The sequence below is a fragment of the Archocentrus centrarchus genome, chromosome 18, assembly GCF_007364275.1.
Source record: "Archocentrus centrarchus isolate MPI-CPG fArcCen1 chromosome 18, fArcCen1, whole genome shotgun sequence".
In the NCBI taxonomy this organism is placed as follows: Eukaryota; Metazoa; Chordata; class Actinopteri; order Cichliformes; family Cichlidae; genus Archocentrus; species Archocentrus centrarchus.
Window position 1 is genome coordinate 22,104,708 of NC_044363.1, and position 17,140 is coordinate 22,121,847.

Genomic DNA, 17,140 nt, shown 5'->3' on the forward strand with positions numbered 1-17,140 from the left:
CAGATTGCACGCACTCTGTAAATATTAATAAGCAGAAAAAAAACAGGCTTTTTATTAATTTAATGCCATCTGAATATAACAGACCCTATCAATTCTTGAAGTGTACGCAAACACAGAGGAAATATTGCAGTTTTAAACTGTTCATATCAAAGACTGAAGCTGCAGACTATTAAATTCCATTCAGTCTTCAGCATGAAAAGAAGAAAAGCCAATCTGGGATCATTTTTACCATTAGCCTCCTCATTACTTCTTTCCTCTTCCTCTTGTTCAGCATTTCTCTTTATTGTGCATGACAATAAAGCAGATCGCTAATTAAAAGCATGAGCAGTCATTGGTATTCCAAATGGACCACAGCCCAATTTAAAATAGAGCACAGTGTGAGGACAGCTTCCTCATAGCAAATATTCACCCTCCTGCTCCCAGCATGCCGACAAAATGTAATATTAAACACCTCAGCAAATGAAATCATTTAAGGGTGTTTGAAAGGAGATGTTGGATATCTGATGTGTACCAATTACACGGGTTTTGCAGAGGTGAGGTGAAGAATTGCATTAAATTGCATGACTGGGAGAAATCTGGAGGTGTGGAGTGTATACGCATCCACGCACGCACGTGTACACACACACACACACACACACACACACACACACACACACACACACACACACACACACACACACACACACACACACACACACACACACACACACACACACAAAACCTACACACCAACAACATATCCCTCCACATCAAGCTGCTGTGCCTCTCTAATCATGTTTAGCAGGTCAAGAAGGAGTTCGGGATCCCCCAAGTTCTCGCCTGTGGCTTAATCTTTGTTGTCATTTCATCTGAGCCATCCAGTATAGCCAAATAGATTAGAGAGTCCAGAGGCCAGACGCCAACTCTCATAAGTGGCTTATCACCTGCGATCTTATTCCAAAAGAGCCTCTTGGTCACACAGGCACACACATCAGGCCACACATGCACAAAGAAGAACTGAGCACTCACATGTATCCCTTTTTTAATTTGGCATGTCTCTGAGTAATGATCATAATTTTTTATATGCAGCATGGTGTTTATTTTTGTCCAGAAGTCATGAATTCAGAGAGACAAGAGGAAATAATGTTCTGTTGGTATTTCCAGCTGGTTTGCTTTGCCTTGCTCGCGGCCTTCTATAGCCACATAGTGCAAATTTGTGATTCCCGCCATGAATGGATGTACATATGTGGGATCACTGAGCAAAGAACATGTTTTCTTTTTCAAAATATTTCATATATAATTTATGATTTGGTGTCATTTCATAATAATTTCTAAAGGCATTATAATGATTATATATTATAATACAATCTTATTCTTTATTACTATATTGTACAACTCTACATTATAAGAGTTTTCCCTCAGTAAACGTATTTAACCTTATTTGTACTAGCAAAAAATCCCACCCTACGGTTTTTACAAGGCCTGTGACACTTTAAAGATTCTTCATTCTGTAATTAGTGGCGAGCAGACCAAATTCCATTGTTGATATAAATTTTGACCGTTGTTACATTAAGTATGTTAAGTACACTGAAAGTGACACATGAAAAAATGCAAATGGAAAAGGGTAACATCACATTTGCAGGAGGATGATGAATACAAAAATCTAAAGAATTGGGATTTCTAATTTTAATAACCACACTGACAATCACACATTGACAATATTCAAGCAAAGCTTTGTTCAGATTGGCCTACCTGTTCCAGGCATAGAGTGCTGTGAAAAAGTCTTCCTGATTTCTTAGTTTTTGGGATATTTGTCACTTTTACATGTTTCAGATCATCAGACAAGTGTTAATATTAGACAAAGGTAACCACATCGATGTGAAAGACTCATTGGCAGTTACTGCAAATGCTTGTTTGCTTTTCTTGCTGCCAAGTGTGGCCCAACCAATTATTAGGTTTAGACCCCTGAAGATGGGCTGTTGTATCTGGCACCAAGACCTTAGCAACAGATCCTGTAAGTCCTGTGAATTGCGAGGGCCTCCAAGATCATACTTGTTTGTCTAGTCCAGAGGTGTTCCACTGGATTCAGGTCAGACCAGCCTTCCTCCAGGAACTGCCTGCATAATCTCGCTACATGAGTTTGGGCACTGTCGTGCACCAGGAGGAACCCAGGACCCACTGAACCAGGGTCCAAGGATTTCATCCCGATGCCTAATAGCAGTCAGGGTGCCATTGCCTTCCATCCATGGATATACCTCCTCAGACCATCACTGACCCACCACCAAACTGGTCATGCTGAACAATATTATAGACACCATAACATTCTCCACGGCTTCTCCAGTTCTTCTGATGAGTTAAGAACCTTCTACAGCCCTTCCAGCTCTCCAAGAGTAACTTGCTGTCCCCTAGAATTTTCTCCATAATCTTGAGGCTGTGCTGGGAGACACAGCAAACCTTCTGGCAATGGCACATACTGATATGCCATCATGTAGGAGTTGGACTGACTGTGCAACCTCTGTAGGATCCAGGTATCGCCTCATGCTACCAGTAGTGACACTGACTCTAGCCAAATGCAAAACTAGTGAACAGAAACTGTCAAAAAAGATGAGGAAGGAAAAAAAATGTCAGTGGCCTCCACCTGTAAAACCATTCCTGTTTTGGGGGTTGTCTCATTGTTACCTCTCTAGTGCACCTGCATTGTTAATTTCATTAACATCAAAAGCTGAAACTTATTAACAACTCCCTCTGCTACTTAACTGACCAGATCAATATCCCAGAAGTTTCATTGACTTGATGCTGTACTCTGATTTAAAAGTGCTCCTTTGAGGTAAAAAAGATTTTTGAAAATCTCTAAAGTATTTTCATTAACATATGAGATAGCTCTACTTGCAATGACTTTCTATTCATCTATCAGTGATCATAGAAAAAATGTTCATATCAAAATAACTTGTTTTTCAAGGTGCAACTCCCCAAGTTAGATTGGAGTAATTATAATGTACATTTAGAACAGATTTGGGAAACTAAGAGTAAAAGTAATAGTTAGTCAGATCTCATTTTAGAATGGCATGTGTGGCACCCAGGACATATTGAATGTTGAGAAAGTACATCCCCCTATAAGTTTTCATTTTATTGAGGCTGAAGTTATGTTCACTTTTCTGTTTTAATGTTCATATGGGTTGTGACACCGAAAAAATAGTAATTATTTCACCTGCCAAATTGGGGTGCAGTACACATGCCACGCCACCAGATGGCAACCATAGCGCTAAGAGGTCAAGTGAGCTCAGTTGTATAGTTAGTAGATGAAGAGCGCTAACGCTGTACTGTGCTGTGTTGTATTAAACAGAATAAAACAGCCTTGAGCACGCCATTCAGCGCCCCCTTGTGACGTGTGTAACACATGCTATTATTTAGCCCCAATCACAGGCCCAGAAACTAGTTAGCAACTATCTGGCAAAACTTCAGTTGCTGGAAAAATTTGTATTCCCTGACCTATTGGTGAGTGGTTCCTGGAGGTTGCTGACAGTCGCTAGGTAAAATTGGTTGCGAACTGGTGAAATTTTCAGCCTGGCGCAAGACAATCTAGGCATGGAGTAGCGCAATCAACCGCTGGCTAGAACCCCGCATGTGGTAGGAAATCTTGAAGAAGTGCAATGCAAGCTATAAACGGAGACCGTTACCATCAAAGTGTAAACTGTGCCTGACCTGTGCAGTCAACACAAAAGGCACAACCTTTAATTTAAATGGAAACCATCTCTGTTTCCAGTTTGTGCTGCGCTTTTCACAGTTGCAATACTGCTTTGCCAGTGTTAGAACACAAGTCGGCCTCTACCATGTGTGGCAATCTGCTACTGACCAAAGCCATCACAATATATTCTGTATTCCTCTTTGTGACCAGTTTCAACTGCCAGCACCCTCCAACAACTGCTTGCCAACTGCTCGTGGAATACACTTTTTTCCCCGAGCAAGGGTGATCGTCTGGGAGTCGCTGACTGGTTTGTATGGCTCTATGACTGAGGTCTTGTCCAACAACTTCCATCTTTTAGCTCAGGAAGCAGAGCAGGTCATCTACTAATCAGAAGGTTGGTGGTTCGATCCTTGGCTGCTCCAGTCTACTTGCCAAAGTATCCTTGGGCAAGATACTGAACCTCAAGTTGCTCTCCAGTGCATTCATCGGAGTGTGAATGTCATACAGAAAGCACTTAGAAAAAGTGCTTGTATGAATGGGTGTGAATGAAACATGTTGTGTAACGTGCTTTAGGTGCTCTAGCAGAGTAGGTAAGTGCTAAATAATAGCCAGTCCATTTAAAAGAACCATGCTATTGATAAGCGATACTAAGCGATGCATTAATAATTACTTTATAATTACCAATAATGTTAAAACCACTAAGCTACTGATATGTATGCCATTAACTAGTTAGATTATTAGTTGATGCCAAATATACGCAACATAAAGTGTTGCCATTAATTTGGAGTAGTTGTTAACATAACCCAGGAGTCCTATACTATACTATACTAGACTAGCAACGCATTCAGGAAATTAATATCTTTCCTCACATCTCAGCTTTAACGGCTATCAAATAAAACCTCTGTTGACAGGCAGCTTTCACTGGCCGCAAAATATTCATCTGATTCTACCAAATGTACATCATGTTTCTTGTCAGCAGCACGTACACCTCCGTCCAGCATGTGTGCCCACAACAAGCAAAGCAGCATACCTGTGTCCCTTACCTGCACATTTCTTACAGATGACCACACCCAGATTGACTGACGCCCACTCCGGCTGCGGTGCATGACAGTCGGCGCAGCTCCTGTTGGCCTCGTTGAACCAAATCTTCTCTGCCACTTCATAGTCGTAGAGTGTCTCAGCAATCGATTCTTTCAGCGCTTCAATCCACTCCTGCTTCTCCCGTTCTGACTCGGCCGTGAAGCTGCAACAATTGATTTTTTTTTTTTGCCCCCACCCCCACCCCAACACATACCTCACTGTTATTGATTTGATTTGAGAGAGCAATTAAACAGCACAGCATCACTTGGCAGGGGTTGCAGGGGTGTGCAGTATTTTGAGTAGTTTTGGGGGGGAACAGGAGTGCTAAGTGTGTATGCCTACGTGTGATTGCAATAGATTTGGTGAAATTGATAGCGGGAAGGGAAGGGGGCAGCTAAATCAATATGTCTCACCATGCACCACTAAAATCTATAAAGTTCTAATGCAGGAGGTTTTTTTTTTGGCCAGGATATTATTTCTACATTAGACCCAGAAAGGTTAAGAAGTGGTGATGGAAAAGCAGGAGATAAACATAACCCATCTATAGCTTCAATATAGTATTTTTTAAAAAAAAATCACATTTAACACTCCTGCTCCAGCAGGACCTGGAAGAGCCCTGTAAATCTGAAAAAGGCTAGGCAAAGGAATAAGATGAGCTTGGCAATACAGATGGTGCTCCTTCTGTTGACATGGGTGCAGTTAGTGAAAATACTGCCACATGATGGCAGTTTGTTAATTTTAGCCAAGCACATTAAGAATATTTGGGAGAATACATCATCAGCAGTCACTTAGAATTGCATGCACTACAATAACCCGGCTACAATGGTGAGATTAATGAGATTTCTCCAAGTATTGGTCTTATTTCACAGGGATTACTCATACTCAGGAGGCCTTATATACACAAGCACTGTATGTCATTTGTAGATATTTCAATCTAACCATGATGTACTCATTAATTTTCAGAGATATTTTCTGGTGCACAAACACACAGTAGACTGACAGTATAAATCTATTATTACCTAACAAGTGTGCAGATACCTTGCAGGGACAGAAAGCAGAGGTCTCTGATGAAGAAGATGGTGTTTCAGTGCATGCGTGTTTTGAAAAAGCTGCTGGAAGTAATGACTACCTCCGGATTAACTAAATGCATTCCAAATGTGCGTAACAAGCAACCTGTGTGCACGTGTGAGCTGAAGCAGGAGCAAGCGAGAGACAAAAAGACAGGCAGGGAGAATGACAGATCGACAGAGATATAAAACTGAGGGGTAAGGGAGACGGAGAGCATCCTAGCCTGACTGAAAGAAGCACTTAGACAAGAGAAATGGGACCAAGTGGTCTCCATGGTAACCTGGCAACCAGTGTAAAGTAAGTAAGACTAAGGATTTTTTTTTTTTGGGGGGGGGGGGGGGGGGGGGGTAGCCTTTAGCAGAGGATGTGCACCAGGCCAGCCTCGCCCAAGTAACCCAGGCGAGATCGATAGGTTGATTGGGTTCAGCTGTTCTGTGCCCACTGGTCTCTACCCAGGGCCCATCAAAAGAGATGACTGCTCACACTGTACGCTCAACTGCAGCATGGCCCCCCCGAAACAACCAGTCTGTCTGGAGATGGCACAGGAGCATCTGAAAGTGTTTTTTTTTTTTTTTTTCCAATATGAAGTGAAGGCTGAGCTTAAGGACAACAGTTGTTAAAAGAAAAAATAAAATAATTATGAATGTAAAATTGAATCATACACCTAGTGAAACTAAAGATTTTGGTAGTCGACTAATCTGACAATTATTTTATTGATTCGTCAATGATTATTTCAATCTTACCTCACCTGTTCAAGCCTGCCCACCTGTGAATATGACCTTGTTGTCTCTTCTCACAATTAAAACAATGACCCATAAAAATACGAGTTTGAAACTAATCCAATGTATTTTTATCATTGGGTGACCATCACATTAAATATCAAATACACAACGCATATTATTTATTTTAAATGAAATATAATGTGCAAATAAGTAAATAAAAATGGCCTCTGTCCAAAAGTTCTAATAAGCCTTCAAATTAAATCAAAAAGATTTTTCCATCCAAAAAGCCTGAAAAGTTTACAGATGATTCAGTTCATGAAGAGGTTTACTATTCAGAATCAACGCTGATATTAATGCAAGAGGAAAAAATAAGAGACACTGTAGCTGCTTCTCTTGTCCTTCACTCGTTAGCTAACACAACTGTAATGGTGGTGCTTAGCAAACATCATCCATGAGACGCTAATGGAAACTTTACTGTACAAACATTAACAGGCATCAATGACGCACTAACTCACTGAAACGCACCCATCCAGAGCTGACGTCACAGCTCCAGGGTGCCGGCGTTTTAAACGCTCAGCGCTGCAGTGATGCTGCCGTGGAAGGAAAGCTCTGCTTTGCACAATCTGCATTCAACTTTATTTCTGTTTTCTGTGAAATACTCCCACACCTTTGACAGTCTGTCTCCATTTTCTTTCATTTTCTGCACCCTACTCTTTGTTCCACAATCATTATGTTGGTCACATTGTAGCTGTGTCCAAATTCAGGAGCCACATCCTTCGAATGACCCGGCCAACGTAGACCGGACCGCACATTTTGCAATTAAGCGATATCTTGATAAAATGAGCTGATATTTGAGGTTTAGACATTTACATTCTTGCCTGAAAACATCTTAAAAGTTTATTTTGTGTCACAGAAACAGTCATATTTCAAACTTTTTGGCCGCTATCCTCCGCTACTGTGTGTTTGAGTTTTGATACCTAATGAGTCACGGGATAGGGTAGGCCACGAAGGATACACCGGACCCATCCTTCAAATTTGAGAAAAGATTTGAAGGATCTTTCTCCACATTTGGAGGAGCCTTTGGACGCCTCGCGCCTGTATTTGACAATACAGGCAATACTGCCCCCATATGTTCCTGTAGTGTATTGCAGTTACAAAATCACATAATAAGCAGAAGAAAATGGATGGATGGGTTTTAAAATATGACGCGTCGACGTTAAAATAATTTTTGTCGTTGACGTTTACGATTACGTCGAAGAATCATTACAGCCCTAAGTGTTATATTAATGAAGACCTCCAATGGAAGAGATGGGGAAGTAAAATTGCTTTATAAGCTTCTGGTAAATAATTTCTTGCTTTTGCACTGTAAGTTGAAAATTTCAAGCAATCTCATATATCGATGAAATCCGTCAATTATCTTTAACAGCAACGGCTACAACCTTATATCCTTTGGCACTCTACCACAAACTACAACCACAGAGCTATTTCATACTGCTTCCCTGTAATTATCGGGCCATTTGAAAAAGCTGATAAACATTTAATCCTGTAGCTAATCCTTCCCTACTCGCAACCTTAGGCAATTATAATAGCAAGTGCTAAATACTGGCTATACTAACTGCAGAAGTGCTTTTCACACAGTCAAGCATGGCTACATTCAGTGCCGTACTCAAATAAGAGTGGAAAAGTTGTGTGGAACAAAGTTATGATAGTTAACCAAAACTAAACTAAAACTAAAACTAGCTGTGGACAAAAACTAAAATAAAATGAAGACTACATTTCTGAGAAACTGAAAAACTAACTGCTGGTAATGCCAACACTAGCTAGCCAACTAATAGCAATTTATTTATTGTAAGTCAGACACTGACATTACGTGTTGTGACGTTGTCTAGTGTTAATGTGTGATAAATTATATTCTGTGTAGAAAAATTAAAGTGTAGTTACTGTAGCACGTGTAGAGGTTTACACATTCACCTAACATGCAAAAGGTCATGGTTCAAGACCAGGAGGAGACACAAATCCCTTTGAAGTCAGGAAGGCCATGCAGCATAAAAGTCTGCCAAAATATGCAGAGCTATCCGCTGTGGTGACCCCTTATGATTAACGGAGCAGCCCAAAGAATCTAGTTACTGTAATGCACTGGGAAGCTGTGAAACTCTGCACTCAAAAAAAAGAAAAAAATTATTTAACATTAATCATTACTTTTCTTGAAAGTACTGTAGCATGATGCTTAATTTTACATCACTTCCATGTTGATGTAATTTCCCAACCTTGGAAGTTGCTCCTTAAGATGGTTGAGTCCACAGAAGTATTAAAATGGTTATTTCTGACTTTATAGAAATGTACTGACTGTGTGGACAAATGGTTGACAACATTTGTGTAAAAACTCTTGTTTAACCCCCATTTTTGCTAAAGATTAATGTCACTCTGATGTCTGTCCATTAAATCTAAGCCAAGAGACAGTAACTAAGAAATGGGAAGAATGATTTCTTTGTCAGGTACTCTGAACATAATATTTTTACACTTCACAGTCTTTATAAGTAAGCTAAGTTACTGATGTAGCTCTATATTCACAAATACATCATACAGCAAGTGAACAAGAAGAAAAGTCAAGCAATGCCATTAAATAAGACCCATTAAGTTTCAAATGCCCTACATGGCCTTCATGGTCCACTCTCTGAAGTCAGCTTCAAGATTCCTCATTCACCCAAGGATTTAATTTGAGTCCCCACTCATGAAAATGTATTTTACATAAAAATCCCTATGACAATCAAATTTGGTAATCCACTTTTGAAGCCTCGCGTTTTGACATATTCAGTTTCTTTGGCTTATTATGTGATTTCTTTTTAAACATAGCACCTGTATACTGAACAATAACAGCCAGGTTAAGATGAAAAACTTCAATATTCTTTAAAAAATTCATCTGACCATGACAACTAGTCATTCCCAGAGGTATTTATTACAGAGTGATGAGCTTTAAACTGTGGATAATCAATACAGGCCCTATGACCATGACAAGAAAGCAACAAATAATCACTTCTTAAAGTTGCCTTTCTTTACAGAGAGAATCCCACAGAGCTTATAGCATGCAGTCTATTGTATCTCAAAATTAATTTAAAAACCAGTGACTGACACCACTAAACAAACTCTCTTACTCTAATCAAGTTACATCTATTATTATGTCCATCTCCAGTGTTCTCAATAAACAAAATCAGTGAGAGATAATCAAAAAATCATTAAAATTCACCCATCTGTGCCCAATTTGAGGATTTTTTTTTTGTCTGTTTTTGCTTTCATTTAGCTGGTGAAAATCATAAATCTAGTATCTCAAATTATGAGAATATTTCCCAGGAGCCATCAAAAAAATATTTATAATACAGAATACAATACTGTAATACAATATTTCTTACAAGTACTTTCATTTATACTCTAAATACCTGGTTGGGGCTCCATAACCATGAGTTACTGCTTCAGTGCAGCGTGGCATGGAGGCTTGTGGCTCTGCTGAGGTTCTTACCGAAGCCCAGATTGTTTTAATAATGGCCGTCAGCTCGCCTGTATTTTTGGCTCAGGTGTTCCTCACCTTTCTATTGACAACAGATTCTCTGTGGAGTTCAGATCAGATGAGTTGGTTGGTCAATCAACCAAATAATAACATGGTCAGCAAACCATTTGGTAGCAGTTTTGGCACTGTTGCCAGGTGTTAACTCCTGCTGGAAACAGAAATCAGCTTTATCTCCATAAACCTGGGCAACAAATAGAAACATGACGTGCCCTAAAACCTCCCAATAGATGCTGTGTTGACTTTGGACTTCATAAAACACAATGGACCAACTATCAACATCACCAGCAGATGTGGAAACTTCACAGTGTACTTCAAATATCTTGGATGCAGAGGGACCTGCACACAAACTGAAACCAAAGCAGATTGAAACCAATGGATGCAGACTCTAGGACCTTGATTTCCAAATGAAAAGCAAAATTTATTTTCATCTAAAAAGAGAACTTTGGCCCACTGAGCAACAGTCCAGTTTATTTTTTTCTCTTGAGCCAAGTTAAGACACTTCTGAAATTGTCTCTGGTTCAGGAATGGCTTCACCGTAGGAATGCAACAGCTTGATGAACTCTTGATGAACTGAAACCAGTCTTAGTCCTCTCCCAAGTTCTTGAATCAACTTTTCTTGACAATCTTCTCAAGGCTGCAGTCATCCCTGTTGCTTGTGCATGTTTCCCTTCCAGTCAACTTTCCATTAATATGCTTCAATACGGCATATATACAGCTTCAATATGGCTAGCTGCTCTGAAGCAGCCAGCCCTTTCAGCAATGACCTCATCCGACTCCCTGTGGAGGGTGTTGGTGATCGTCATCTGGACAACTGTCAAGTCAGCAGTCTTCCCCATGATTGTGGTTGTAAATACTGAATTAGGCCAAGAGATACACAGTATTTATACTGTATGAACAGTAATTTATTCAAGCTTGAAATAAAATTCTAATAATTCAAAATACTCGATTTCTTTTTTTCATGAACTATGAAGCCATAATTATCAAAACATAAACGGCTTGACATTTTTTTCCCCTTTACATGTAATGAATATAGAATATATGAACATTTATCTTTTTCAATTAAATGGCAAAAACAAAGAAACCTTTTTCACGATACTCTCATTTGTTTTAGATGAACTAGTAGAAGTGTGTGGAGTTTCACTCCGGAGCTGTGTGTGAGCTGAAAACATGAACTGACCTTCAGTGGACACTGTAATCATCCCTCCCATTGAAAACACACACACACAAAAAAAAATCTTCTCAACATTACACTGAAAGTAATGGCAGACAAAATCCACAGTTAAAAGAAAAATATATGGTGCAATAAAAAATGCAGAAGCCTGGTAGTTTTCACAGACAGGCGCAAACAGTAACACTGGAGAAATATATGTGGGAATAGAGATATTAGAAGTGACTAGAGAAATATAACCACCATTTTAAGGGTAATTTTCCAAATTACAAACACTTACCCTAGTAATTTCCAGCAATGATTTCTTACTGGTTTTAGATTGGGTTTTATGGGGGCGTTTTTTTTAAGCTATCCACCTTCAGACTGCCTTATGTTCATCTGATACAATGAAGATGAAAGGAATCGGTGCGCTGGCACTAGAAAAAGTTTTGAAAGATTACATTTTAACAACTTTACGGTAATGAGTCCTTCAAAAACCGGAGCTCACCACACAGAACAGCTCAAAAACCAGACCATCAAGAATTTTCATTACCAAATATTTTCTGCCCAAGGTTAAAAAAAAATTGCAAAACTGTCCGAAGATTTCAATACACACCAGACAAATAAAAAACAAAGCAGACAAACATGGATTTTCTCCAATATGCCCTTGAGCTAGGCATTTATCCGTGGCTTTAATGTAGCAGAAGCATTTTCTGATCACAAGCCCAAAGTTTTTCTTTTTCTCCAAAGTTGAATGTCTTTGACTGCAAACGTCTCCTCTCCTCTGTGTCTCATTGTCATTCCCTCTACTCATAAAAGTCTGCTATTGTATCCAACACAACAGACCGTCCACTTAACGGCAGCAAAACAATAGAAAAGCCAAAGTGAGTCTCCACAGCTTAAAGTGATTAGATGAATTTCTCACTAATCCCCACCTTGAGCAGGTAGGAGAATGCTCCCAGGGCTACCAATCGATTTGATACACACTCTCACACTCCCACTCACACACACATACACACACACACACACACACACACACACTAACCTTTTCTAAAATCACCTCATCAAAACAATTCGGGGGACCTGAGCTCATTTCACTATTTTTTTTTTGTTCTGCACAAAATGGCAATTACATCCAGTGTATTAACGAAGGTGCCAAACGATGGGACCATTAAGGGAGCTGACACAAACAGATCGATCGGATATACAACAGACACGTGGAGGAAGGAGAGCAAAAATAAAAATCTTTACAGAAGGCAACGGGCAAAAAAAAAAAAAAAAAAGAAAAGAAAAGTAAGGGCCGAAAAGAGGAAACGGTGAAAAAGCACACACAAACAATCGAGCCGTGCTTTGTCCAGGCAGCTGTGACGGTTGTATTCTAAATGGGCCATTACAGCACAAACAAGCAGTGCGCCCATTGATCGTAGGCCCACGGGACTCGAGTCACCTGGACGGCTTTGCGCCCTACAGAGGCAGAGATACCTGCACAAAGCTTCCAGGGGAGACTTCATAAAAAGATTCAGATCGCGTGCGCCCCGCTATGATCAATATGTTTATAAGTTGTAAAGGCGGGTACGGTGATTTGCAAGATGCTCCGTCACAGAGATTTGACAGGAGTGCTACTAAATTCAGTAAAAGCAAACTTATGAAGAGTTTCTCTTTTGTCTCATTAGAGCTCGGTCTTAACTTTGTGACACGGCAGCTCATTAGTTACACCCCAAAGGAAAACATCTATGGTAATACAAAGGGTAAAAGCGCATACATTTGTATTAAATGACTGACAATGAAAATGAGTTTGACTGAATTGCTTTAACTGAGCTCCTGTTTAGGAAACTTTTGAGGTATGTGACCATTAAGGTCACGTTCAAATCTGCAGTTCTGCTCAGCTGGTCCAGAAATGAAATATTAAACTGCTGTCTCATTATTCATATCTGTCACAAACAAACCACGAGGAATGAAAATGGAGCCATGCAGATGGACAGGTAACTCGCTGATTGGGCAGGTTTAATGATGAAATCCTGCATCATCATTGCTACATGGGCAAAAAAAGCCGTGCAATGTTTAATCCGGGTTGCATAATAGAGCAATTTGTTTCATTCTCAATTTGTCTGCCTTGGACTAATTGTTTGGTCTGCAAAATATCCAATAATGGCAAAAAAAAATGTCCATCAACATTTCCTTGAAGCCAAGGCAAGGTCTTCAAATTGCTTCTTTTGTCTGTTGAAAACCAGAAAATATTCAGTATCTACCACAGAAGGCCAATAATGAATTATATAATTCACCGAGTCCCTGCAGATTAATCTGTTTATGAATAAACTGATTATTTCAGCTCAAAACGTCTTTGCTTTTTTCAGAACTGTGCACATTTTATACACACAAAGTAATGACTAATTATAAGCATTATTAGTCAGAACAAGCATTGCTTCCCTTAGACCATGTATAACAGGCAAATAATTTTACCATTTTTATTATTGTTTTTATCTCTCAAAGAACACAACAACATCCATGATCACTTAACCAGTGGACAATCCCCTTTACTGTTACAGTTATATCCATACGTTTTTGGACAAGAACGCATATCTTTGTGGATTTTAATCTATGATTAAAGTGTTTAAAGTCAGACATTCAGCTTTCGTTCAAGAGGTTTAACCAAAGTATTGCATTAACTGTTGAATACTAGTTAATAATAATAATACTAATATACTAATATACTGATACAAATCTGGTTCATTCTTTGAAAAACTGAGTACAGTGACCAGCTCAGCAACACCAAAAAGGCCTGAAAGACTACAGACAGCAATTAAAGTAGATGATCACAGAATCTAACCAAGTTACAAACACTCTCAAGGAGGTAGGTGCGCCACTGTCAAAGTCTACAATGAAGAGGCACCTTCATGAATGGAAATGTAGACGGTTTACAAAAAGGTGCAAACCACTGGTTACACTCAAGAACAAGCAGGAGAAGTTAGACTTTGCCTCAAAGTGATGGCACAGGTCTGAAAAAATCTTTGGACAGATGAAACTAGAGAAAAGTACGGAGAGAAACAACTCATGATCTGAAGCAAACCGCATCATCTATCTAACATGGTGGAAGCAATGTTCATGGCTTTTTCATGCTATGGCTCCCAGTGGAACCGGATCACTAGGATTTATTGATTATCTGACTGCTGATAGAAGTAGCAGGATGAACTCTGAAGTGTATAAGGCTATATTCTCTGCTCAGATTCAGCCAAATGCAGCAAAACTGTCTGTATATTGGCCAAAATCAAACTGCAAAAGCAGCCCAAGAGTTTCTCAAGGCAAAGAAGTGGGATATTCTTCAATGGCCAAGTCAGTCAGTTCATCTTAATCCAACAGAGCAGCGCTTCAGTTATTAAATACAAAAACTGAATGCAGAGAGACCCCAAAACAAGCAGAAACTGAAAGTGGCTGCAGTAAAGGCCTGTCAGAGGATCTCAAGGGAGGAAAAACAGCATTTGGTAAAGCCCAAAAGTTCAAGACTTCACTGACTGCAAAGGATTTAATCCAAGAATTAAAAACAATCCTCATATTTAAAAGGATGCTTTTCCAATTATTTTGAGCCTCTGAAACTGTTGAGTCGACTATAGTCCTTGTTATTAAGATATCTGCATATAAACACTCTATAAATTTATTAGTTACTAACTGCTTTGTGTCCTTGCGTGAGCACACATATGTACATGTCCTGTACTGTAAAACGCCACAATATATATATATATATATATATATATATATATATATATATATATATATATATATATATATATATATATATATATACACAATATATATGTATATATATATATATATATATATATATATATATATATATAAACAATATATATATATATATATACACAATATATATATATATATATATATATATATATATATATATACATATACACACACACACATACATATATATATATATATATACACATACACACATACATATATATATATATATATATATATATACACACATATATACATATATACATATATTTTTTTTTCCTTTTTTAAAACAACTTTCCGCTGAACACAGTGAGGATTGATAATTAATATCATGATGTTAGAATTCAATGAACACCTGAAACTTGCATACGTTGAATTCTGTGTACTAGTTCAATGCCAGTCTTTGAGGTTGATGAACTAGAGTTGTTTCCTTTATGCACCACTGCTGCTGCTGTTTTTTTTTTTTCCTTTTTGTTTTGTTTTTCCACAATTTTCAGCAGTTTTGTTGCCTGTGACATCTTCGTCTATATGAAGATGAAGCATGGCTTTGTTTTCAAATGTTTTCTTACTGACTTGGAACTTAAATCAAGGCTCCAAGTGCATCTAATGAACCAAGAATTTAGCCATGAACTTGCTGAAACTTGACAAAAGAGGCATCTTAGATCACAGCAGAGATGTAGTTAATGTGCATCTGCTGTTGTGTCTTTGACACTTTTTATTGGAGACTCTGTTCAAAGCTATGTAGCAGGATTGGTGCATAATGCACTTTTTGTTTTTAATCTTTCTGACATATTCCGGTCCTGTTTTCAAACCTTTCAAAATAACACTTCTCATTCCACTTGGTGTTGGCTCTCACTGCGGTATTGTATCACTTCCTGTTCCTGTTTCGGAGCACAGTGTTTTGCTGTCTGTTAGCTGTTATATCTGTATAACTAGATTTATCTGGATAATAACATATTTTAGTGTAATCTTCACCTACTTTAAATAGCATACTCTTTGCTGAATCACCTGTATTCACATTACTCACTTTATTTGTTTTTAGAAATTCGCTAGCTTAGCTTAGCTAGTAGCTTAGCCCTTAGCCGACTCACTACCAGCATGGCTTCTTCTCCTGTCTCTCCTGCACTTTCCTGCTCTGGGTGTCACATGTTTAGTTACTCCTCGGCCTCCTTTAGCAGTAACGGTACTTGTAATAAATGTAGTCTGTTTGTAGCTCTGGAGGCCAGGCTTTCTGAACTGGAGACTCGGCTCCGCACCCTGGAAAATCCTACATCTAGCCAGGCCCCTGTAGCGGGTGCGGACCATGGTAGCTTAGCCGCCGTTAGCTCCCCCCCAGCAGATCCCGAGCAGCAGGGAAAACAGGCCAGCTGGGTGACGGTGAGGAGGAAGCGTAGTCCTAAGCAGAAGCCCCGGGTACACCACCAACCTATTCACGTCTCTAACCGTTTTTCTCCACTCGGCGACACACCCGCCGAGGAACAAACTCTGGTTATTGGTGACTCTGTTTTGAGAAACGTGAAGCTAGAGACACCGGCGACCATAGTCAAATGTCTTCCAGGGGCCAGAGCAGGCGACATTCATGGAAATTTGAAACTGCTGGCTAAGGCTAATCGTAGATTTGGTAAGATCGTTATTCACGTCGGCAGTAATGACACCCGGTTACGCCAATCGGAGGTCACTAAAATTAATATTGACTCGGTGTGTAACTTTGCAAGAACGATGTCGGACTCTGTAGTTTTCTCTGGGCCCCTCCCCAATCAGACCAGGAGCGACATGTTTAGCCGCATGTTCTCCTTGAATCGCTGGCTGTCTGAGTGGTGTCCAAAAAACGACGTGGGCTTCATAGATAATTGGCAAAGTTTCTGGGGAAAACCTGGTCTTGTTAGGAGAGACGGCATCCATCCCACTTTGGATGGAGCAGCTCTCATTTCTAGGAATCTGGCCAAATTTATTAACCCTCCTAAAAACTGACTACCCAGGGTTGAGACCAGGAAGCAGAGTTGCAGTCTTACACGCCTCTCTGCAGCTTCTCTCCTCCTGCCATCCCCCCAAAACCCCATCCCCATAGAGTCGGTGCCTGCTCCCAGACCACCAAAAACCAAAGCTAAAATCAGCAAAAAACTATTTAAGCATAAAAATTC

At 39.4% G+C, this 17,140-nt stretch overlaps 1 protein-coding gene across 1 annotated transcript in view; it reads right to left on the reverse strand.

The window, feature by feature from the left end:
- arap2 (ArfGAP with RhoGAP domain, ankyrin repeat and PH domain 2) overlaps positions 1-17,140 on the reverse strand; it is a 174,253-nt gene that overhangs the window by 96,871 nt on the left and 60,242 nt on the right. Inside the window, 1 exon segment of the mRNA XM_030753721.1 lies at positions 4,708-4,907. Within this exon segment, the coding sequence (XP_030609581.1) occupies positions 4,708-4,907 (200 nt within the window).